The sequence below is a fragment of the Pelophylax lessonae genome (genome assembly GCF_965119305.1).
Source record: "Pelophylax lessonae genome assembly, chromosome: 7".
Taxonomy (NCBI): Eukaryota; Metazoa; Chordata; class Amphibia; order Anura; family Ranidae; genus Pelophylax; species Pelophylax lessonae.
Window position 1 is genome coordinate 300,039,659 of NC_138774.1, and position 26,015 is coordinate 300,065,673.

General features: G+C 47.1%; 1 protein-coding gene across 2 annotated transcripts in view; it reads left to right on the forward strand.

Moving 5' to 3' along the window:
* The window catches only part of DLG3 (discs large MAGUK scaffold protein 3), a 235,071-nt gene that overhangs the window by 112,851 nt on the left and 96,205 nt on the right, over positions 1 to 26,015 (forward strand). For both annotated transcript variants that reach the window (XM_082263113.1, XM_082263112.1), the window contains 3 exons: positions 6,817 to 6,953; positions 7,033 to 7,177; positions 8,861 to 9,014. In XM_082263113.1, coding sequence (XP_082119239.1) covers positions 6,817 to 6,953; positions 7,033 to 7,177; positions 8,861 to 9,014 — 436 coding nt within the window. The remainder of the gene's footprint in view (positions 1 to 6,816; positions 6,954 to 7,032; positions 7,178 to 8,860; positions 9,015 to 26,015) is intronic.

The window sequence follows — 26,015 nt, forward strand, 5'->3', positions numbered from 1 at the left end:
GGTGTGGACTGTGCGGTGAGGGTTGTTTATTGTGGGCTGTGCGGTGAGGGTTGTGTATTGTGGACTGCGCGGTGTGGACTGTGCGGTGTGGGCTGTGCGGTGTGGACTGTACGGTGAGGGTTGTGTATTGTGGACTGTGCAGTGTGGACTGTGCGGTGTGAGCTGTGCGGTGAGGGTTGTGTATTGTGGACTGTGCAGTGAGGGTTGTGTATTGTGGACTGTGCGGTGTGGGCTATGCGTTGTGGACTCTGTGGTATGGGCTCTGCGTCGTAGACTGTGCGGTATGGGCTCTGCGTTGTGGACTGTGCGGTGTGTGCTGTGCGTTGTGGACTGTTCGGTGTGGGCTGTGCGGTATGGGCTGTTTGGTGTGGGCTGTGCGGAGAGGGTTGTGTATTGTGGACTGTGTGGTGTGGGCTGTGCAGTGAGGGTTGTGTATTGTGGACTGTGCGGTGTGGGCTGTGCGGTGTGGGCTGTGCGTTGTGGACTGTTCGGTGTGGGCTGTGCGGAGAGGGTTGTGTATTGTGGACTGTGTGATGTGGACTGTGTGGAGAGGGTTGTGTATTGTGGGCTGTGCGGTGTGGACTGTGCGGTGTCTGCTGTGCAGTGTGGGCTGTGCGGGCTCTGTGGTGTGGGCTGTGCAGTGTGGTGTTGTGTGGGCTGTGTGACATAGGCTGTGTATTGTGAACTGTGCGCTATGTGCTGTGCGGTGTGGGTTGTGTGAAGTGGACTGTGTGGTGTGGACTGTGCGGTGTGGGCTGTGTGGTGTGGACTGTGCAGTGTGCACTGTGCGGTGTATACTGTGCGGTGTGGCCTGTGTGGTGTGGACTGTGCGGTGTGGGCTGTCTGGTGTGAGCTGCGTGGTGTGGGCTGTCTGGTGTGAGCTGGGTGGTGTGGACTGTGCGGTGTATGCTGTGTGGTGTGGGCTGTGCGGTGTGGACTGTGTGGTGTGGGCTGTGCGGTGTATACTGTGCGGTGTGGGCTCTGTGGTGTGGCCTGTGTGGTGTATGCTGTGCGGTATGGGCTTTGTGGTGTGTACTGTGCGGTGTGGCCTGTCTGGTGTGAGCTGTGCGGTGTGGGCTGTGCAGTGTGGGCTGTGCGGTGTGGACTGTCTGGTGTGAGCTGTGTGGTGTGGGCTGTCTGGTGTGGGCTGTCTGGTGTGGGCTGTGCGGTGTGGACTGTCTGGTGTGAGCTGTGTGGTGTGAGCTGTGTGGTGTGAGCTGTGTGGTGTGGGCTGTCTGGTGTGGACTGTCTGGTGTGGGCTGTGCGGTGTAGACTGTCTGGTGTGAGCTGTGTGGTGTGGGCTGTCTGGTGTGGGCTGTCTGGTGTGGGCTGTGCGGTGTGGACTGTCTGGTGTGAGCTGTGTGGTGTGGACTGTCTGGTGTGAGCTGTGTGGTGTGGACTGTCTGGTGTGAGCTGTGTGGTGTGGGCTGTCTGGTGTGAGCTGTGTGGTGTGGGCTGTCTGGTGTGAGCTGTGTGGTGTGGGCTGTCTGGTGTGAGCTGTGCAGTGTGGGCTGTGCAGTGTGGGCTGTGCAGTGTGGACTGTCTGGTGTGAGCTGTGTGGTGTGGGCTGTCTGGTGTGGGCTGTGCGGTGTGGACTGTCTGGTGTGAGCTGTGTGGTGTGGGCTGTCTGGTGTGGGCTGTGCGGTGTGGACTGTCTGGTGTGAGCTGTGTGGTGTGGACTGTCTGGTGTGGGCTGGGGGCATTCATAAATACTGCAGGGAATGGAATGTATACAGGGATGTTTTGTTCTTCTTAGCATTGTACACTGAGCCCAGGCCTGGTGACACTCCCCTAGGGGGCAGGTCTATGACACCCTGGGCTTAAGTAGGTAGAAAGACGCTGATCATCGTTTAACCCAGAAGAGGGGTGGCGCTGGAGAACTAGAGTAGTGAGTCAGCAGTGGACATTACAGAAAAAAGTTGATGTATTTCAGAAGCAATTTTCTAAAGTAAAAGCAATCTGAAGTTCTTCTTTAAAACAAAGCCGTTGCTTTTCTCTGCAAAATGGTGTGTGACATTTTCTGGAGACAAGGCGGAGCCGGCTTTAGTTACGTTCATCTTTTGGGGTCAGTCTGGGAAATGGCAGGGTGAGCTGAGGTCACTTCATCCCTCTACTGGGGTTTGAGGAGCACTTCATCGGTCTCCCCGTGTCTGAGGAGCGCTTCATCCCTCTTCCCGGGTCTGAGCAGCGCTTCATCCCTCTCCCGGACTATGAGGAGCGCTTCATCCCTCTACCTGGGTCTGAGGAGCACTTCATCCCTCTCCCCGACTATGAGGAGCACTCTCCCTGGGTCTGAAGAGCTCTTCATCCCTCTTCCTGGGTTTGAGGAGCTCTTCATCCCTCTCCCCGAGTCTGAGGAGCTCTTCATCCCTTTCCCCAGGTCTGAGGAGCTCTTCATCCCTCTCCCTGTGTCGGAAGAGCTCTTCATCCCTCTTCCTGGGTTTGAGGAGCACTTCATCCCTCTCCCTGTGTCGGAAGAGCTCTTCATCCCTCTTCCTGGGTTTGAGGAGCACTTCATCCCTCTCCCCGGGTCAGAGGAGCACTTCATCCCTCTCCTGGGGTTTGAGGAGCACTTCATCCCGCTCCCTGGGTCTGAGGAGCGCTTTATTCCTCTCTCCAGGTCAGAGGAGCACTTCATCCCTCTACTGGGGTCTGAGGAGCACTTCATCTGTCTCCCCGTGTCTGAGGAGTGCTTCATCCCTCTTCCCGAGTCTGAGGAGCGCTTCATCCCTCTCCCGGACTATGAGGAGCGCTTCATCCCTCTACCCGGGTCTGAGGAGCACTTCATCCCTCTCCCCGACTATGAGGAGCACTCTCCATGGGTCCCTGGGTCTGAAGAGCTCTTCATCCCTCTTCCTGGGTTTGAGGAGCTCTTCATCCCTCTCCCCGAGTCTGAGGAGCTCTTCATCCCTTTCCCCAGGTCTGAGGAGCTCTTCATCCCTCTCCCTGTGTCGGAAGAGCTCTTCATCCCTCTTCCTGGGTTTGAGGAGCTCTTCATCCCTCTCCCTGTGTCTGAAGAGCTCTTCATCCCTCTTCCTGGGTTTGAGGAGCTCTTCATCCATGTCCCCGGTCTGAGGAGATCTTCATCCCTCTCCCCGGGTCTGAGGAGCGTTTCATCCTTTTCCCCGAGTCTGAGGAGCGCTTCATCCTTCTCCCTGGGTCTGAGGAGCTCTTCATCCCTCTCCCTTGGTCTGAGGAGCTCTTCATCCCTCTCTCCGGGTCTGAGGAGCATTTTATCCTTTTCCCCAAGTATAAGGAGCTTTTCATCCCTCTTCCTTGGTCTGAGGAGGGCTTCATCCCTTTTCTTGAGTCTGAGGAGCGTTTCATCCTTTTCCCCGAGTCTGAGGAGCTCTTAATCCCTCTCCCCAGGTCTGAGGAGCGTTTCATCCATCTCGCTGCATCTGATGAGAGCTTCAGCCCTCTCCCCCGTTCTGAGGAGCACTTCATCCTTCTCCCTGGGTCAGAAGAGTGCTTTATTCCTCTCCCCAGGTCTGAGGAGCGTTTCATCCCTCTTCCCGAGTCTGAGGAGCACTTCATCCCTCTCGCCGGGTCTGAGAAGCGATTTGTTCTCGCTGCTCTTTTGCTGCAGAATACCTTTATGTAGCCACTAGGTGGCAGCAACAATACAGAGAAAAAAACACCCAAATATTCCCCAAATCTAGAAGTCTTTTTTCCCACCAACAATCAATATTTGTTATACAAGATGACCAGATAATGACAGGACAATAAAACAAAGGAAATATAAATCCAATCACTAAAATCTCATCTGAGATTTAATATAATGTCCTAAAGTAGAAATAAAGGCAAAACTTTTATTTTCATTTCGGATGGAGTAATGGAGATGGATGGATGTTAGAACCCCAGTCAGGTTTTTTTTTGTTTTGCCATCTATGTCCCATTGGGGAGATTTTCCCTCACTTCCTGTCCCATCGCCAAAACAGGAAGAGAGGAGAACCCTAAAAAGTGAGGGAATCCTAGAACTAGTGTCCCTATTGGAATATTTCCCCTCTACTCCAGTTTTGGGGACAACCCAAAAATGTGGGATTTCCTTTCACTTTCACTTTGGGTGATAACAATAAACAGGACAAATAGAGAGGGTGCAATAAAAACCTGACAGGGGGTCTCCACTCCATCCAAATCCACGCCTCCATCTCACATGCAAACAATGAAACCGGAAGTGATGTTGCTTCCTGGTTCAGGTGCACCATTTCCTGGCCAGTACAGCCAGGAGACACATCTAACCAAGCCCATCTGTGGTTGGTTAGATGGTGTGAAGGGCAGGGGAGACATTGGGGGGGTCTAATCCTAATAAACCCCTAATGTCCCCATAAAGAGTACCTGTCACCTGCCCAATGCTATCACATGGGAGTTTATTAACCCATTGTGACAGCAATCACGTAACAATAAATAAAAGAAAAACATTTTAAGCGCTTCTCCGTAGGTGGATGTCATGTGACGTCATGGACTTTGAGTGGGGATATCTGGATGGTGGGTGCAGCTACAGGCCATCCTCTGTCAGGTGAAAATAATCATATTGGCAGTTCGGCCGCTTGATTGTTTTTACAGGCGGTGGGAGGAGATGTTCCCTGCCAGAGAAGGAATCGGCCAGTGGCGGCCATTTACCATAGAGAATATTAAAAACTAGATGGTCCCTGGTCTTCTCTATGATCTTCGGAGGCCGGGTGCGACATTATGACGTCACGTCCGGCCTCTGCAGATGTAAACACTGCCTTTTTCTTGGCTGCTAAGCCGAGATGTTTTTTTTTTTTTAATCTTAGGCTTTCCAGCCTAGAGGAGAGATGTGGGGTCTTAGGCGATGTGGGGTCAGGCGACTTGTCAGCCTGACAAGTCGCGGTCCCTGGCGGTCCATGCAGTGCTACAGGACCCGTTCTAATAGGAGCGACACAAGTCGCTCCGACTTAGAAAAAGGGTCCTGTACTACTTCGGGGGGCGACCTCGGAGCGACTTGCATAGACATTCATTATATGAAGTCCGTGCAAGTCGTGCCGAAGTCGCGGTGCACGGGACTTCACAGGTTGCCCCCGAAGTCATGCAGAAGTCGTGCCGCTGCAGTGTGAATGCGGTCTTATAGACCCCAGATCTCTCCATAAAGAGGACCTGTCATGCCTTATTCCTATTACAAGGGGTGTTTACATTCTTTGTAATAGGAATAAAAGTGATTAAAAAAATAAATAAATAAATTTAAGTGTCAAAGAAAAAAAAAATAAAAGTAAAATAAACAATAATAAAACATTTTTTTTAAAGTGCTCCTTGTGGGGTCTTATAGACCCCAGATCTCTCCATAAAGAGGACCTGTCATGCTTTATTCCTATTACAAGGGGTGTTTCAATTCCTTGTAATAGGAATAAAAGTGATAAAAAAAGTGTCAAAATAAAAAAATAAAAATAAACAATATTAAAAAAAAAAATTAAAGCGCTCTGTCTCTACGTGCTCGCGCGCAGAAGCGAGCGCATACGTATGGCGTTGTCGCGCCCGCATATGTAAACGATGTTCAAACCACACATGTGAGGTATTGCCGCGATCGTTAGAGCGAGAGCAATAATTCTATCCCTAGACCTCCTCTGTAACTCTAAGCTGGTAACCTGTAAAAAAATTTAAAGTGTCACCTATGGAGATATTTAAGTACAAAAAGTTTGGCACCATTCCACGCAGTGTGCGCAATTTTAAAGCGCGACATGTTATATATCTATAACATAACATCATATTTCACATTATGCAAGAAAATCAGGCTAGCTTTAGTGCTTTGTTTTTTTTTTTTTTATTTATAAAAGGTTTTTTCCCCAAAAAAAAACACGTTTGAAAAATTGTGACATAAAAAGTTGCAACGTCCACCATTTTATTCCCTAGGGTCTCTGCAAAAAAAAATATATATAATGTTTGGGGGTTCTGAGTAATTATCCAGCAAAAAAAAATTATGATTTTTATATGTAGGTGAGAAGTATAGGGCTGGTATTGGAAGTGGTTAAAAAATTAAATTATAATGAAATATATTTAAAAATAAATAAAATATTGCCGAAACCCCCGTTTACTCGCACACCTGCGCAAATGCAACAGCGTGTGCGCGTGCATGTATCCCACGGTCGCGCCACACGTGTGACATATCACCGGGAACGACTCTAAACTGATGAGCTGCAAAGGCTTTTAAAGCGTCACCTATGGAGATTTTTGAGCACACAATTTTAAGACATGGAACGTTTGGTATTTATTTACTCGATACTCATCTTTTATATTTTAACCAAAAACGGGTATTACTATATATGGTGTGTTTTTGCACTAAAATTAATTTTATTATATTTTTTGTTTCCTGAAAATTTGTGTTTAATAAAGAGTTGCGCCAATTTCATGTAACTTGAAAATTTGCAACTATCACCTATTTATTCTATAGGGCCTCTGCTTTCGGGAATATATATATAATATTTTGGGGGTTTAAGTAATTTTATTGCCAAAAATTAAGATTTTTTCATGTATGTGAAAAATAAAAAAAATTTCTCTGGAGCCAAACTGGATACACAAAGCCCAGAGCACTCTAAATCAGTGCTGGGACAAGAGGTGGACAGGAGGGGCGGCTGCCCCTGGACGCAATGGTTTACTGCAGGGATGGGGGCGCCCTGACCCTAACTCTAAAGGAAGGGAGGGGGAGTGCAGTTTGGCATTTTTGCCCTGGTTGCTGGATGACCTTGTCCCAGCACTGCTCTAAATGGTCACATTAAATATACAGACATAGGGTCATGGCATACAAGGCTTTGACTCATACCTTTATAGAAGTAACAACAGTCTTCTTCCATTCCTCTCCAGGGCTGGGGTTCAGTATTGCCGGAGGAATCGGGAACCAACACATTCCAGGAGACAACAGCATCTACATCACCAAGATCATTGAGGGGGGAGCAGCACAGAAAGACGGAAGATTGCAGATCGGTGACCGGCTCTTGGCGGTAAGTGTTGGACCTCGTGTTGGGGAGCTGACGGCAGATTGCTTTATTGCCTAACCAATTCTTGATCACCTTTCCGCAGGTAAATAACACCAATCTACAAGATGTCCGACACGAGGAAGCCGTGGCCGCTCTGAAGAACACGTCCGATATGGTTTATCTCAAAGTTGCCAAGCCGGGTCCAGTTCACCTCAATGAGATTTACGCTCCCCCTGACTATGCCAGCAGTAAGTATGACCTGCACAGGGCCCATCTGGTGTTAGAAGCTGCCCTTGTCTTGTCTAATACTAGAGGTGGCGCCACCTGCATAGGGCCCATCTTATGTTAGAAGCCACCCTTGTCTTGTCTAATCCTAGACGAGGTGCACAACATAGGGTTTATCTCATGTTAGAAGCTGCCTTTGCCTTGTCTAATCCTAGAGAGGATGCCACCACACAGGGCCCATCTCATACTAGAAGCTGCCCCTGTCTTGTCTGATCCTAGAAGCGTTACCTGCAAAGGGCCCATCTCATACTAGAAGCTGCCCTTGTCTTGTCTAATCCTAGAGAGGATGCCACCACACAGGGCCCATCTCATGTTAGAAGCTGCCCTTGTCTGGTCTAATCCTAGAAGGGGTGCCACCTACACAGGGGCCATTTCATGTTAGAAGCTGCCCTTGTCTTGTCTAATCCTAGAGGAGGTGCCACCTACACAGGGCCTATCTAATGTTAGAAGCTGCCCTTGTCTGGTCTAATCCTAGAAGGGGTGCCACCTACACAGGGCCCATCTCATGTTAGAAGCTGCCCTTGTCTTGTCTAATCCAAGAGGAGGTGCACGAAATAGGGCCCATCTCATGTTAGAAGTTGATTTTGTCTTGTCCAATCCTAGAGAGGGCGCCACCTGCACAGGACCCATCTCATACTAGGAGCTGCCCTTGTCTTGTCTAATCTTAGAGGAGGCGCCACGACACAGAGCCCATCTCATGTTAGAAGCTTCCCTTGCCTTGTCTAATTCTAGAGGGGGGGGGGGGGTGCCACCTGCACAGGGCCCACCCCTTGCTAGAAGCTGCCTTTGTCTTGTCTAATCCTAGAAGGGGTGCCACCTGCACAGGACCCATCTCATACTAGGAGCTGCCCTTGACTTGTCTAATCCTAGAGGAGGTGCACGACATAGGGCCCATCTCATGTTAGAAGTTGCTTTTGTCTTGTCCAATCCTAGAGAGGGTGCCACGACACAGGGCCCATCTCATGTTAGACGCTGCCCATGTCTTGTCTAATCCTGAAAAGACAAGAACTCACTGCTCAAGGTGGTGTGATCGCCTGATGACTCACACAGGTGCATTCCCCGGCTCGCCTCCGTGAAAACTTGATAAAGGAAAAGGAATTGGCAGCACTCCAGGTTGAGTCAAAATCCAGATTTATTGACTGGACATCCAAATGTGACAATCGTGACCAGGTAGACGCGTTTCACACACTGACTGTGTGCTTAATCATTACAAAAAGATGATTAAGCACACAGTCAGTGTGTGAAACGTGTCTACCTTGTCACGATTGTCACATTTGGATGTCCAGTCAATAAATCTGGATTTTGTCTAATCCTAGAGGAGGTGCCACCTGCACGGGGCCTATCTCATCTTAGAAGCTGCCTTTTTCTTGTCTAAGCCTAAAGGGGGCGCTATTTCTAGGGCAAACAGAAATACATTTTAAAGAGGTTCAACGGTATCTTAAATCTTTGGTACCTTTTTATTAATTACCAGAAGATCTTGGCCGGGAATAGTCCATATAGAGATAGAAAACTGCATTTACTTGGTGTCAGGGCACTAAGACAATGTCACTATCACCCATGCATATCGGATGTAGGGTTTACGTATCAAGACTGTGAAATTCTATCACCTTTCTTCTCACCTGTCCTGTCTCTTCTTGACTTTGCAGCTTTCACTGTTGATAACCACATAAGCCATAACTCCACTCTGGGTGGATACCTGAGCAGTGTGGAGAGCAAATCCCCATACCAGCCCCCTCAAGTCACGCCATCTAGATTTTCTCCTGTTCCTCGACACATGCTGGGAGAAGAGGACTTTACCAGGTGAGAACTGTGTGTAACGTAAGATAGGGATAACGTGTCATGACATCCCCACTGTGCCGCTAACATCAGGTTGTGTGATATCCAACTTCCCACATTCATTCCACAATATACTATATAGTATCAAAGTCTGTAGACACCTGTATGAGCTTGTTGGACATCCTGTTTCACACGACTATTATTATGGAGGTGCCTCTCCACCACCACTACCATGGCCATTAATATGGAGGTGCCCCTTAACCACCACTACCATGGCCATTAATATTGAGGTGCCCCTCCACCACCACTACCATGGCCATTAATATGGAGGTGCCCCTCCACCACCACTACCATGGCCATTAATATGGAGGTGCCTCTCCACCACCACTACCATGGCCATTAATATTGAGGTGCCCCTCCACCACCACTACCATGGCCATTATTATGGAGGTGCCCCTCCAACACCACTACCATGGCCATTAATATGGAGGTGCCCCTCCACCACCACTACCATGGCCATTATTATGGAGGTGCCCCTCCACCACCACTACCATGGCCATTAATATGGAGGTGCCCCTCCACCACCACTACCATGGCCATTAATATGGAGGTGCCTCTCCACCACCACTACCATGGCCATTAATATGGAGGTGCCCCTCAACCACCACTACCATGGCCATTAATATGGAGGTGCCCCTCCACCACCACTACCATAGCCATTAATATGGAGGTGCCTCTCCACCACCACTACCATGGCCATTAATATGGAGGTTCCTCTCCACCACCACTACCATGGCCATTAATATGGAGGTGCCCCTCAACCACCACTACCATGGCCATTAATATGGAGGTGCCCCTCCACCACCTCTACCATGGCCATTAATATGGAGGTGCCCCTCCACCACCACTACCATGGCCATTAATATGGAGGTGCCCCTCCACCACCACTACCATGGCCATTAATATGGAGGTGCCCCTCCACCACCTCTACCATGGCCATTAATATGGAGGTGCCCCTCAACCACCACTACCATGGCCATTAATATGGAGGTGCCCCTCAACCACCACTACCATGGCCATTAATATGGAGGTGCCCCTCTACCACGGCCATTAATATTGAGGTGCCCCTCCACCACCACTACCATGGCCATTAATATGGAGGTGCCCCTCCATCACCACTACCATGGCCATTATTATGGAGGTGCCCCTCCAACACCACTACCATGGCCATTAATATGGAGGTGCCCCTCCACCACCACTACCATGGCCATTATTATGGAGGTGCCCCTCCACCACCACTACCATGGCCATTATTATGGAGGTGCCCCTCCAACACCACAACCATGACCATTAATATGGAGGTGCCCTTCCACTACTACGGCCATTTTATGAAGTTGCCCCTCACCCCCATGGCCATTCATACTGAGTTTCCTCCCAATGACCATTATTATGGCATCCCTCCCCATGACCATTAAAATGAAGTTGACCCTTTTTGTGGCTAAAACAGCCTTCACTCTTCAGGGAAGAATTTAAACAAGATTTTATTTGGAATTTGTGCCCCTTTGTGAAGTCAGGTACTGATATTGGATGGGAAGACCTGGCTCACTATTGGTGTTCCAATTTATCCCAAAGGTGTTTAGTAGGATTGAGGTCAGGGTTCTGTGCAGGACACTCAAGTTCCTCCACACCAAACTGGTCAAACCATGTCTTTATGGAGCTGGCTTTGTGCACAGGGGCACAGTCATGCTGACACAGAAAAGGGTCTTCACCTAACTGTTACCATAAGGTTGGAATTGTCTACAATGTCTTTGTATGATGGAGTATTACCAGTACCTTTCACTGGAGACACCTGAACTCAATAATCTGGAGAAGTGTCCACATTGGTTGGGCCATATAGTATAAAAGTTTGAAGCGGGATGAGCCTTTCTTGGAATCTAAAATGTGTGCTTTACATGAAGTTACCATTAATTGTAGAGTTTTAGTCCTGAGCCTGCAAGGACAAGACTGATGTTGGATGAGAATATCTGGCTCACAGTTGGTTTTCCAAATCATCCCAAAGGTGTTCACTTGGGATGAGGTCAGAGCTCTGTGAAAAACACTCAAGTTCCTCCACACCACACTGGTCACAGCCATGTCTTTATGAAGCTGGCTCCACCCTTCTGGAAAGACTTTTCATGAGATTTTGGAGGGTATCTGTTCCCATTTCTGAGGTCAGGTACTGATATTGGACAAGAAGACCTAGGTTACATTTAGAGCCTCACATTGGACATCAAAAAAGAAAAAAAAAATACCTAGCTCACTATCGGCATTCCACTTCATCCCAAAGGTGTTCAGTAGGGATGAGGTCAGGGCTCTGTGCAGGACACTGGAGTTCCTCCACACTTAACTGGTCACACCATGTCTTTATGGAGCTAGCTTTGTACATGGGGGGGGGGGGGGGGGGCACAGTCGTGGTGGAACAGAAAAGGGTCTTCACCAAACTGTTGCCACAAGGTTGGAAGTGCCCAATTGTCTACAATGTCTTTGTATGATGGAGTATTACCAGGACCCTACAGGTACTGATGTTGGATGAGAAGACCTGGTTTACAACTAGAGATTCAATTCATCCCAAAAGTGTTCCTCCACACCAAACTAAATATATATCCACTATATTGTCAAAAGTATCAGTCTCATGTTGGCGAGAAGGCCTGGCTCACAGTCTCATCCCAACGGTGTTCCATCGGGTTGAGGTCTGGACTCTGTGCAGGCCAGTCAAGTTCCTCCACCCCAAACTCGCTCATCCATGTCTTTATGGACCTTGCTTTGTGCACTGGTGCGCAGTCATGTTGGAACAGGAAGGGGCCATCCCCAAACTCCTCCCACAAAGTTGGGAGCATTAAATTGTCCAAAATGTCTTGGTATGCTGACGCCTTAAGAGTTCCCTTCACTGGAACTAAGGGGCCAAACCCAACCCCTGAAAAATAACCCCACACCATAATCCCCCCTCCACCAAATGATTTGGACCAGTGCACAAAGCAAGGTCCATAAAGACATGGATGAGCGAGTTTGGGGTGGAGGAACTTGACTGGCCTGCACAAAGTCCTGACCTCAACCTGATAGAACACCTTTGGGATGAATTAAAGCGAAGACTGCGAGCCAGGTCTTGTCCAAAATCATTGCCTGACCTCACAAATGGGCTTCTGGAAGAATGGTCAAACATTCCCATAGACACTCCTAAACCTTGTGGACAGCCTTCCCAGAAGAGTTGAAGCTGTTATAGCTGCAAAGGGTGGGCCAACTCAATATTGAACCCTACGGACTAAGACTGGGATGCCATTAAAGTTCATGTGCGTGTAAGGCAGGCGTCCCAATACTTTTGACAATTCTGGAAGAATGGTGAAACATTCCCATAGACACTCCTAAACCTTGTGGACGGCCTTTCCAGAAGAGTTGAAGCTATTATAGCTGCAAAGGGTGGGCCAACTCCATATTGAACCCTAAGACTGGGATGCCATTAAATTTCATATGTGTGTAAAGGCAGGCGTCCCAATACTTTTGACAATATAGAGTATATGTTCGGTGGTCAGCAAGTGGATATGCTGCAACATACAAAAAAATGTATGCACCAAAAGTCCCAGCCTTCTCCGTATGCCCGTCGGTATTGCCACTTCTAGCTGCCGGTATCTGCTCCAAAGCAAAATAATCCCCTGCAACTTTCTGCTGAGATTCTGGTTACCTGACCAGCAAGTCTGAACAGGAACATTCAAACAGTGACAGAAAAACGAAAGAATTGCAGGCTTCACCTCCCACTCCACAAACACAGGAGATCCGAGGAGAATGGAGTCTGTGCGTTCCACTGGGCGGTGAGTGAAAGTGTTTACTCTCCCCGGTTTTTTTTTGGTATCTATCTGTTGAGTCAGAGTAGAACCTTGGAAGAAGGATTGCCTGGCAGTACTAAGGTCCTCACCAGGGACAACATCTACATGGAGGTTGTAGGTTCTTCCAGGTGTTTTTGTGGGTTTCCTCTGGATGCTCCTAATTGAATTTCCCCCTGTAATTTGCCCGTGTTATGGATGAATTCTTGTAATGGGGGGAATTAAATTATAAGTTCCTGCAGACGTAACACGTAGAGATGGGGGAGGACTTCCACAGACAGCAGCTGCATCCTTCCCGAGCTGTCTAAGCCTAGGGCTACTCAGTGAAGGCAAACAATATCCCAGAAAGGTATTCTAGTCTATACAAGTGTATACTTGGACCCGCAATACCTTAACCACTTACCCTTCAGAAGATTTTACTCCCCCCTTCATGACCAGGCCATTTTTTGCAAATCGCCACTGCGTTACTTTAACCACTTCTGGACTGGAAGGATTTGCCCCCTTGATGACCAGGCCATTTTTGTGATTCAGCACTGCGTTACTTTAACGTACCATTGCACGGTTGTGCGACGCTGTACACAAATAAGATTGACGTCCTTTTTTTTCCCCCACAAATAGAGTTTTCTTTTGGTGGTATTTGATCACCTCTGCGATTTTTGTTTTTTTTTGCGCTATAAACAAAAAAAGAGCTGGTGAGTGGGCCTTAGCATGCGCCTGCCCACAGGAGCACTCCCACGAACTGCTGTACAGGGAACCTACCCACCTGTCACCGTATAATTGCGGCGGCTGGTCGGCAAGTGGTTAACTGACAATTACGCGGTCATGCGACACTGTACACAAATAAAGTTTATATCATTTTTTTTTTCACACAAACAGAGCTTTCTTTTGATGGTATTCCATCACCAGCTTTTTTTTTTGCGCTTTAACCACTTCTGGACCGGAAGATTTTCCTGCTTAACCACTTAAGCCCCGGAAGATTTTACCCACTACCTGATCAGGGCCTATTTTGTAATTCGGCACTGCGTGACTTTAACGGACAATTGCGCGGTCGTGCGACGCTGTACCTACAAAACGTAAATGTATTTTATTGGGATTTTATGTGATAGACCGACACAAAGTGGCCATAATTGTGAAGTAGAAGGAAAATGATAAATTATACAAATAAATCTGTGAAAAGTGTGGCTGCATTTGTATTCACCCCCCGGAGTCAATACTTTGTAGAACTGCCTTTCCCTGCAATTACAGCTGGGAGTCTTTTTGGGGATTTCTCTACCAGCTTTGCACATCTAGAGAGGACATTTCTGTCCATTCTTCTCTGCAGAATATCTCAAGCTCTGTCAGATTGGATGGAGAGCGTCTGTGAACAGCAATTTTCAAGTCTTGCCACAGATTCTCAATGTGATTTAGGTCTGGACTGTGACTGGGCCATTCTAACACATGAAACCATTCCATTGTAGCTCTGGCTGGATGTTTCGGGTCGTTGTCCTGCTGGAAGGTGAACCTCCGCCCCAGTCTCAAGTCTTTCTTCTAAGATTGTCCTGTATTTGGCTCCATCCATCTTCCCATCAACTCTGACCAGCTTCCCTGTCCCTGCTGGAGAAAAGCATCCCCACACCATAATGCTGCCACCACCATGTTTCACAGTGGGGATGGTGTGGTCAGGGTGATGTGCAGTGTTAGTTTTCCCCCACACATAGAGTTTTACTTTTAGGCTAAAAAGTTGAATTTTGGTCTCCTCTGAGCAGAGCTCCTTCTTCCACATGTTTGCTGTGTCCCCCACATGGCTTCTCCCAAACTGCAAACAGGACTTCTTATGGCTTTCTTCCACCAATGGCTTTCTTCTTCTCACTCTTCCATAAAGGGCAGATTTGTGGAGCGCACATCTAATAGTTGTCCTGTGGACAGATTCTCCAACCTGAGCTGTGGATCTCTGCAGCTCCTCCAGAGTTCCCAAGGGCCTCTTGGCTGCTTCTCTGATCAATGCTCTCCTTGCCTGGCTGGTCAGTTTAGGTGGACGGCCATGTCTTTGTAGGGGTCCGGCCGGTCAGTTTAGGTGGAAGGTCATGTCTTGGTAGGGGCCCGGCCGGTCAGTTTAGGATGACGGCCATGTTTTGGTAGGGTTGCAGTTGTTCCATACTCTTTCCATTTTTCCCATGATGGATTGAAGAACGCTCCGTGAGATGGTCAAAGCTTGGGAGATTTTTTTTTATAACCTAACCCTGCTTTACACCTCCACAACTTTATCCCTGACCTGTCTGGTGTGTTCCTTGGCCTTCATGATGCTGTTTGTTCACTAAGGTTCTCTAACAAACCTCTGAGGGCTTCAAAGTACAGCTGTATTTATACTGAGATTATATTACACACAGATGGACTCTATTTACTGATTAGGTGACTTCTGAAGGCAATTAGTTCCACTAGATTTTAGTTAGGGGTATCAGAGTAAAGGGGGGGTGAATACAAATGCCCCCCCCCACACACACACACACTTTTCACAGATTTATTTGTATCATTTATCATTTTCCTTCCACTTCACAATTATGGCCACTTTGTGTCGGTCTATCACATAAAATCCCAATAAGATACATTTACGTTTTGGTTGTAACATGAGAAAATGTGGGAAATGTAAAGGGGAGTAAATAGTTTTTCAGGGCACTGTAGATGTTATTCTGCACAGAACAACCATCGTGTAGAAGAATATCTGCTATGGGGCTGTCGGGAAGTGGTCAAAAGACAACTTCCATTTTTTTTAACGTTTTTCTTCAAATGTTCCCCCCACCGCTTACAGTTTTGGATGAACTTCAAACCTGGGACCTGCACCATTGCTTTTTATCTGGCTTGATCTTTTACCAGCCTAATGTTCTGGACCATCAACACCATTTTTAGCCATTGTATTAGCTTGTTTCTGGAGTTAAGATCTCTTTCCAGAGGATCATACTGTAGAACCATATAGAAACTCTAATTACCAAGTCCAAGCCCTGATGAAGAGAGGTTTTCTGGCCCCCGAAGCACATTGGCTACCACCATATTGTCAAAAATAGGAATCTTCAAACTACGGCCTTCCAGCTGTTGAGGAACTGCAGGTCCCATTTGGCATTACAAGACTCTGATAGTGTAACAATCCTACAGGCTCACCTGAGTCAGAGGACTGCTGGCCGGAGGTAAGAGTGGAGCCCAGTGGCAAAGACCGCAGGCAGGCAGTAGGTGCAGGAAGTCTGGCAGAGGCGTGGTCAGACAATCCGGATCGGCAACAGAGGTAGCAGTTCAGTAGGTAGTGACAAAGCAGAAGAGTAGTCGGTAGTCAATTCCTGGTCAGCATTGGATTTGTGGTAGTAGATAAGAGCAGCAGGTGAGGAGTAGCTTGATCAATAGCTCAATAGGAGCTCAATAATCAGCAAGCTGGAGTGCAAGGGGCTGGACTTATATAGGGAAGTACCAGGTGTGGGGAATCAAGGGTGATGGGCAAGGCTTGGCAAGACTAAGGTTGAAATAATAGGCTTCAGGGAAGAATGTTCAGGGAGGAATGTCCAGAAAGGACGGTAGCCTAGTAAGCAGGGCTACCGCCTGGGATGTGGCTGGTCACAGGTTCGAATCCCAACAGATAGCTGCAGGCATAACTCTTGACATGATAGGACTTGTAGTTCCTCAAACGCTAGATGGCCATTGCTTGGAGACCATTGCATTGCTGGTCAAGAATAAAGATTTAAGAGCTTTTGAGCTGATCGTTTGGAGCTCCATTTTTTTCCCCCTTTCATCCAGAGCTGGGTGGTTCCTAGATAAAGGGAATTATCACCCCCCCCCCACCCCCCACCTAATTTTTGTTCAGAACAGCTGAAATCAACTTAAAGCGGAGTTCTACACTAATGTAACTGTACGCCTGCATTTGTTGCCAATGCCTTCGCCATGTTTTTTTCGATAGTGAATTTTTTTTTTTTGGGCATGTAGTACCTTTTGTTTGGGAAAATTGTTCCACTTCTCTCCATTCTCGCCATGGTGAGGTATGTCACTTCCTTTTTTCCATTGGCTCCTGGGATTACCAGTGTAATCAAAACCAGCAGTCAATTGGCATCCTTTGCTTCTAGCATTGCATTAATTCAAAACTGGAAATGCCGCGATGCTAGGCGGAGATAAGCGCTATTTTTTGTTTCGGGGCTAGCTGAATCCCCCAGCACACTTACCTTCTGGGTTTGAATGATGGTTGCTATAACAACGGGGTGGGTATTCCTGCCAGCACCATTGCTATGGCAACCTGTTCTGGACAAACTGCGCCACACAGTGTCATTACTGCGCAGGTGCCAGATCGGGAAGTGCATGCTGGGTAGTCAACTGCATCGAATCCCAGAAATAGACACAAGCTGGCTTCAGATGCCCACAGCAGAGATGGCCCCCTGCCTGCTTCCGAGATCAATTAAATATTTAAAGATCTAACAGTAACCTGGAAAAATACAATTCTAAATGTAGTCTAATATAAGTATAAAAATGATAATGATCATGGGGGGAGTATTTAAAAAAAATCTGTTATGGGGTCTGGAGCTCTGCTTTAATAGGAGCTTCCATCGCTAGTATGTTATGGAGACCAATTTTGAGTCCAGCGCCTCAATCTTATTTTTGAATGTAATTTCCTGGATGTTGTCCACCCACCATATTCTTCTTTTCCGTGTCTTTTTCTTGGTCTCATCTACCAACTTGCATAGGATAGCCCCCCTCTAGCCAAGTTTCTTGCAATATTGTCCAAGAAAATGGCACTTTCCCTTATTTCATTATATTAGATTCCAATATTCCTTCCAACAGATGTGGTTTTGCTTCATTGACTCTTTGCAGTACCTCTTGGTGCTCATTGGTGACATGTCCATCCAGCTGATTTTCAGGATATTCCTGTAGCACCAGAATCCCAAGCTTGGGAGGGCCTATCCCTTAAGCCTACTACACACGCAACGATTATCGGCTGACCGATCGTCCGTCTTTTGTCCAGAGTGGTGTTTTGTTGGTTGGAATGTGCGTAGACTGCACACGAATTTTCTCGCCTGACAAAATTCTACTTCAGAAGTGATGTCATGTGTTGGTTTGCTTTCTTTGTGTTCTTTATTCTCTGAGCATGCCCAGTCTTGCTCATTAGATTTCTCCCTGTCGAGATCTGTACTGACTGCACGAAAATCAGCCGTGCTTTGACGGCGGACAAAAATTTTATAGTAGCCTGCCCACCAGATTTTTTTCAGGCCGGAAAAGTCGGAGTCGGTTGTCGGAAGCATCATACTAACAAGCCGAAAATCGGCAGATCAGCCGTCGTACGAAAATTCCCTGCAAATTTTCGACGCGTATGTACGAGGCTTTAGTCTCAACCCTGCTCCAGAGATCTTCATTGTGTGGTCCTGCCCACACGGCCTTTGCAGAAAAAGTCTTGATCATGTTCAGCTCCTACTGTACATGCTCATTCATTTCTACGACTGATCCATACTCCTCTGGATGGCCATCAGGAGAAGGATACTCAAAATGTAAAAAAAAAACAACAGGAGCACCCGACCAAATGGTGAAGAGTCCAATGAGCTTTGGTGATTCATAAGATCACATAAAACATCCAACAAGCTTAAGAGGCTCAAAACACTCTCCCTTTATCAGGGCTTGAACATTACATGTGGGACTCAAAGAGACACCAGGATGTGTTAATCAAACATGGATGTATGAAATGTCTCCATACCTTAGTGAGACAACATCTATGTGTCCAGATGATTCTACCTCTCTGAGTCCTTCAACCACATGTAATATGATGAAGGCAGCATGTTTTTTAGCCTCTGAAGCACGTTGAATGCTTTATATAAATTTATGATGAACCATTAAAGCCACTTGAACTCTTTTACCAATTGTTCTGATGCTTCTGTTGTTTTTTTTTATGAGTCATACTCCTGGCGGCCACCAGCCATCCAGAGGAGTGTGGACCAGCCATAGAAATGAATTTGGCCAGTGGTAAACATGTGCAGTAGGAGCTGAATCTGGTCAAGACTTTTTCTGCTAAGGCCGTGTGGGCAGGATCACGAAGTGAAGATCTCTGGAGCTGGGTTGAGGATGAGTATGAGATACTGTAGGGCAGGGGACGTCTTAAAAGCATCATGGGCCCATGGACAAAGTAATTCATTGGGGTCCTTACCAGCCTGCCCCAATTTACGCACCTACTATCAAGAATTAAAGTATTAATGGTTGATTAAATTGAACATATTTTTATTAGTACTTTTAATAAAAATGATTTTAAACAAAAAAAAAAAGCCATGAATCAAAGACTAATCAACACAAAGGACACAGTATGGGGGGTGAGCAGGAAGGCATAGTACGGGGGGGGGGGGAGGGCACAGTACAAGGGGGATCATGAGGGCACAGTACAAGGGCGATCATGAGGGCACAGTACTGGGATCAGAAGGGCACAGTACAGGTTCAAGGATGCTGCCCAGGACACAGTCATCCTAGGAGAGCTTAGTAAAAAGCATGACTGTCCCAGAAAATCCAGGAGAGTTGGCAAGTATGATGAAATGCAAGATTATCATGGGGCCCCCATGCATTAGGAAGGCCCTGGATAGGCCCTCACATGCTTTGGACTGTGGCGCTACAGGAATATTCTGAAAATCAGCTGAATGGAAATGGTCATCAATGAAGAGGTACTACAAGATGTCAATGAAGGAAAACCACACCTGTTGGAAGGAATATTAAAGAGAAAATGCCAATTTTATTTTGGCCATATTGCAAGAAACTTGGCTAGAGAGGAGCTATGCAAGACTGTGGATGAGACCAATGTAAAGGAAGGGAAAGGAATAATACGGTGGGTGGATGACATCCTGGAAATGACATTCAAAACCTTTTACTGTTTGAGCATATCCCATCTTCGTTAATTAACCACTTTACTACCAGTCACGTAACCTCTACGTGATCAGACTTTGCGGGGTTATACCGGGATGATGCCTCTAGCTAGAGGCATCATCCCGGTACCGTTGTTTGAAGCCGACGGTCGGCTTTCCGTCGGTAACGATCGATGCGGCTCGGGAGCCGCTCGATCGTTACCCGGGGGGGCGGGAGGGGACGTCCCCCCCCTCCCGCCGCCTTCCGCGGCTTTGCTCGGGGCTACCGTCCCACCGGGAGCCCCGAGCACCCAGCCGGCACGTCCGCCGGCTGGATGGAGTCCCGATGAATGCCGGAAACGGTGTCGTGTCGAGGAATGCCCTCCGTCGGATAATGCCCGGGTCGGACTGCGCATGCTCCGTAAGTGACGTCACCCTGTCAGAACAGCTGATCGGCTGGGGTTGGCGCATGCGCAGTCCGTCGGGGGCACAATCCGACGAGAGACAGAGCGGGGAAGAATCTAATGTCAGATTCTGACTCGCTCTGTAGCGCGTGCGCAGTCCGTTGGGGGCATTTCTCGACGAGAGACAGAGCGGGGAAGAATCTAATGTCAGATTCTAACTCGCTCTGTACGATGATTACACATATGAACATTCTAACTCGCTATATGTAACTAATACACATATGAACATTCTAACTCGCTATATGTAACTAATATATATATATATATATATATATATATATATATATATATATATAATATATATATAGTATATATATATATATATATATATATATATTATATATATGTATATAGTGTATATATATATATATATATATATATATATATATATATATATATAGTGTATATATATATATAGTGTGTATATATATATATATATATATATATAATATATATATATATATATATATATATATAGTGTATATATATATATATATATACTATATATAGTATATTATATTATATATATATTATAGTAGTATAGTATATTATATAGTATATTATAGTATATATAGTGTATATATATATATATATATATATATATATATACACTATACTATATATATACTATACATATACTATATATAGTATATTATATTATATATATTATAGTAGTATAGTATACTATAGTATATTATATAGTATATTTTAGTATATATATATATATATAGTATATTTATATATATATATATATATATATATACTATATATAGAATGTATATATATATATATATATATATATATATATATATATATATATATAGTTACTATATATATATAGCTATATATAACTCATTAAAGGGGCACCCTGAAATACTATGATCAGTACTCATATAGTATATTATAGTATATATATAGTATAGTATATTTATATATATATATAGTATATATATATATATATACTATATATAGTATGTATGTATATATATATATATATATATATATATATATATATAGTTACTATATATATATATATATATATATATATATATATATATATATATAGCTATATATAACTCATATGGCACACATTAAAGGGGCACTCTGAAATACTACGATCAGTACTCATATGGGACACATTAAAGGGGGCACTCTGAAATACTACGATCAGTACTCATATGGGACACATTAAAGGGGCACTCTGAAATACTAAAGGGGCACGCCGACTGCAATAATAAAAGGGCACTCTGGAATACTAAAGGGGCACGCCGACTGCAATAATAAAGGGGCACTCTGACCGTGGGTCATAAAGGAGCTATGTGACTGGGACACATAACGGGGCACTCTGATAGGGACACTGATGTAAAGGAGGACTCTAACGGGAACACTGGATGTAAAGGGGGACTCTGACGGGGACACTGATGTAAAGGGGAACTCTGACGGGGACACTGATGTAAAGGGGGACTCTGACTGGGACACTGATGTAAAGGGGGACTCTGATAGGGAAGCACTAGATGTAAAGGAGCACTCTAATGGGGACACGGATGTAAAGGAGGACTCTGACAGGGACACACTGGATGTAAAGGAGGACTCTGACAGGGACACACTGGATGTAAAGGAGGACTCTGACAGAGGCACCGACACAGGCCAAATTACGGCGGGGGGACATGAACTGCATGACGGCGGGGACACAGGGTGGATGACGGCAGGGACAGGGGCTGAATGACGGCGGGGAAAGAGGCTGAATGACAGGGGGATACAGGCTGCATGATGAGGGACACACTGATGAGGCACAAATGAGGAGGCACTCATTGGCATGATTTAGACACAGATGGGCATGAGACACAGGTGGGCATAAATAGGGCAGAGATGGGCATGGATGAGGCAGAGATGGGCATGGATGAGGTAGGGGCGGTGCCCATCGGTGTGTACAGCGTGCGAAGAGAGAGCTAAACCAGACATGCAGCGTTCTGTTGACAAATGATCGCTCTGTCATTGGATGGAGCGATCACATGGTAAATGGCCCCTGTCGTTGGCCCTTTAACACAATCCGTGGGAAGCGCGATTCGGATGTCTCTGTACGCCCTCCCAGAATAGGCCGACCACGCTGTAGCCATCATTGGGCTATGCCCTGGTCGACAAGTACTTAATCCCCATAGTCTTAGCTATCCGATATTACCCGTAAAGCGGGGCTTTGCATTACTTATGTTCTGCAATATTTGGCCAAACTCGATCACAATGCCAGTCTCTGTGAAAATTAGGCATTGCCCCAAAAGATTTGTGTGGCTACTGGAGGTCCTCTAGTATAAGTTTGCCAAGTATGGTGCCCTGAACCCCCGTGGTTTGGGCTCTACATTTATAGAAGCTTGGCCTGCTATGTTAATCTATGGCAGAGTCTTAGTCTGGAAATTTGAGGGGCTACAGCTAGGACCCCAAATGAGTCCGGGGGCCATATTTGGCACAGAGGTAGGGGGGTCCTTCCTTTACCACCCCAAACATTTTGGGGTTAGTTAGCTCAAAATTTCCTGATCAACTTTTTCTAGGGCCCCTTGAGAGTATGTGGCCCCCGGGCCATACGGCACAGCAGGGAGTGCTGGATACCATTGGACTATTCTGCGGTGGTCAGCTAAAGTCTACCCCAATGCAGGTCCCTGTGAAAATAAAGCATTGGCCCCAAACAAATGTATGTGCCAAATTTGGTGCCCCTGAGCACCGTGGTTTGGCTACCACAGGGCCCTACATTTAAGCTAGCCTGGCCCATTATGTTAATCTATGGTTCAGCCGCGATCAGGAATTTGAGGGGCCACAGATCGGGCCCCAAATTAGTCCAGAGGCCCAGAGGTAGGGAAGGTCTTCCTTTAACACCTCTACATTTTTGAGGTCGCTAGCCTGAAGTTTTATGGTCAGCTTTTTAGGGGGCCCCTTGGGAGTGTGTGGCCCTCGGGCACTAATGCGGAGTGGGGATTGGTGAGTACTGCAGGAATCTCTGGACTCTTAGCTATTTAACAATATTTGCAGAGCCTGGCTCTGCAGTTCCTATGTCCTGCGGTGGTTGGGCAAATTCCACCCCCATGAAGGTCCTCATGAAAATTAAGCATTGGCCCCAAAAAAATTTTGTGGCCCCTGGGGGTCCTCTAGTAACCCTATACCAAGTTTGGTGCCCCTGGGCAACATCGTTCCGCTACCGTGGGGCCCTAGATTTAGGCTAGTTTGGCCTAGCCTATGGTAATATATGGCGCAGTAGGGAATTTTGGAGGGGCCACAACGTGGGCCCCAAACATGTTCAGGGAACCTGGACTCTTTCAGGGCCTGGGCTGTGGCCCCCTCAAATTCCCACCCCCATCAGAGTCATGGATTAACATAGCGGGCCAATGTACCATAAATTTAGTGCCCTGTGGTACCCAAATCACGGGGGGATATGGTCACCAAACTTGGTACAGGGATACTAGCTGACCCCCAGGGTCACACACAAATTTTTTTGTGGACGATGCCTAATTTTCACGAGGACTGGCATGGGCGTCAAATTTGCACAAATACTGTAGAACATAGGTACCAGTGAGCCCTGCTCCGCAGGTAACATTGGATAGCTAAGAATATTGGGATTAATATGGTTTCCAGCAGTCCCTTCTCCACGGTACTGCCCCAGGGGCACACACTCCCAAAAGGCCCCTGAAAAAGTTGACCAGAAAATTTCAGGCTAGCTACTCCAACATTTTCAGAGTGGTAAAGGAAGATCTCCCCTACCACTGTGCCAAATATGGTCCCCTGGACTTGTTTGGTGCCCGAGCTGGGGCCCTGCAACTGTGCCCACTCGAAGATTGCCATACTGCACCAAGCTGACCTAAATTATGGGCCTAGTGGTACCTGAACCCTGGTGGCTAGGGGCCTCAAACGTGGCAGGGGCCACATGCTTTTTTCAGGACCTTAATTGTTACAGGGACCTGCATAGGGGTCGATTTGGCTAACCACTATGGAATACAGGAACTGCAGAGCAGCGCTATACAGATACTGCTGAATAGCTAAGAGTCCAGCTAAGAGTCCAGGGATTCCTGCAATATCCAGCACTCCCCGCTGCATGGTACGGGCCGAGGGCCGCAAACTCTCAAGTGGCCCTGGAAATAGTTGACCAGTACATTTTGGGCTAGCGACTCCAAAATGCTTGGTAAAGGGAGCCCTCCCCTACCTCCGTGCAAAATATGGCCCCCCAGACTAATTTGGGGCCCGAGCTATTTCCAGGGCCACTTGAGAGTTTGCGGCCCTCGGCCCGTACCATGCAGCGGGGAGTGCTGGATATTGCAGGAATCCCTGGACTCTTAGCTGGACTCTTAGCTATTCAGCAGTATCTGTATAGCGCTGCTCTGCAGTTCCTGTATTCCATAGTGGTTAGCCAAATCGACCCCTATGCAGGTCCCTGTAACAATTAAGGTCCTGAAAAAAGCATGTGGCCCCTGCCACGTTTGAGGCCCCTAGCCACCAGGGTTCAGGTACCACTAGGCCCATAATTTAGGTCAGCTTGGTGCAGTATGGCAATCTTCGAGTGGGCACAGTTGCAGGGCCCCAGCTCGGGCACCAAACAAGTCCAGGGGACCATATTTGGCACAGTGGTAGGGGAGATCTTCCTTTACCACTCTGAAAATGTTGGAGTAGCTAGCCTGAAATTTTCTGGTCAACTTTTTCAGGGGCCTTTTGGGAGTGTGTGCCCCTGGGGCAGTACCGTGGAGAAGGGACTACTGGAAACCATATTAATCCCAATATTCTTAGCTATCCAATGTTACCTGCGGAGCAGGGCTCACTGGTACCTATGTTCTACAGTATTTGTGCAAATTTGACGCCCATGCCAGTCCTCGTGAAAATTAGGCATCGTCCACAAAAAAATTTGTGTGTGACCCTGGGGGTCAGCTAGTATCCCTGTACCAAGTTTGGTGACCATATCCCCCCGTGATTTGGGTACCACAGGGCACTAAATTTATGGTACATTGGCCCGCTATGTTAATCCATGACTCTGATGGGGGTGGGAATTTGAGGGGGCCACAGCCCAGGCCCTGAAAGAGTCCAGGTTCCCTGAACATGTTTGGGGCCCACGTTGTGGCCCCTCCAAAATTCCCTACTGCGCCATATATTACCATAGGCTAGGCCAAACTAGCCTAAATCTAGGGCCCCACGGTAGCGGAACGATGTTGCCCAGGGGCACCAAACTTGGTATAGGGTTACTAGAGGACCCCCAGGGGCCACAAAATTTTTTTGGGGCCAATGCTTAATTTTCATGAGGACCTTCATGGGGGTGGAATTTGCCCAACCACCGCAGGACATAGGAACTGCAGAGCCAGGCTCTGCAAATATTGTTAAATAGCTAAGAGTCCAGAGATTCCTGCAGTACTCACCAATCCCCACTCCGCATTAGTGCCCGAGGGCCACACACTCCCAAGGGGCCCCCTAAAAAGCTGACCATAAAACTTCAGGCTAGCGACCTCAAAAATGTAGAGGTGTTAAAGGAAGACCTTCCCTACCTCTGGGCCTCTGGACTAATTTGGGGCCCGATCTGTGGCCCCTCAAATTCCTGATCGCGGCTGAACCATAGATTAACATAATGGGCCAGGCTAGCTTAAATGTAGGGCCCTGTGGTAGCCAAACCACGGTGCTCAGGGGCACCAAATTTGGCACATACATTTGTTTGGGGCCAATGCTTTATTTTCACAGGGACCTGCATTGGGGTAGACTTTAGCTGACCACCGCAGAATAGTCCAATGGTATCCAGCACTCCCTGCTGTGCCGTATGGCCCGGGGGCCACATACTCTCAAGGGGCCCTAGAAAAAGTTGATCAGGAAATTTTGAGCTAACTAACCCCAAAATGTTTGGGGTGGTAAAGGAAGGACCCCCCTACCTCTGTG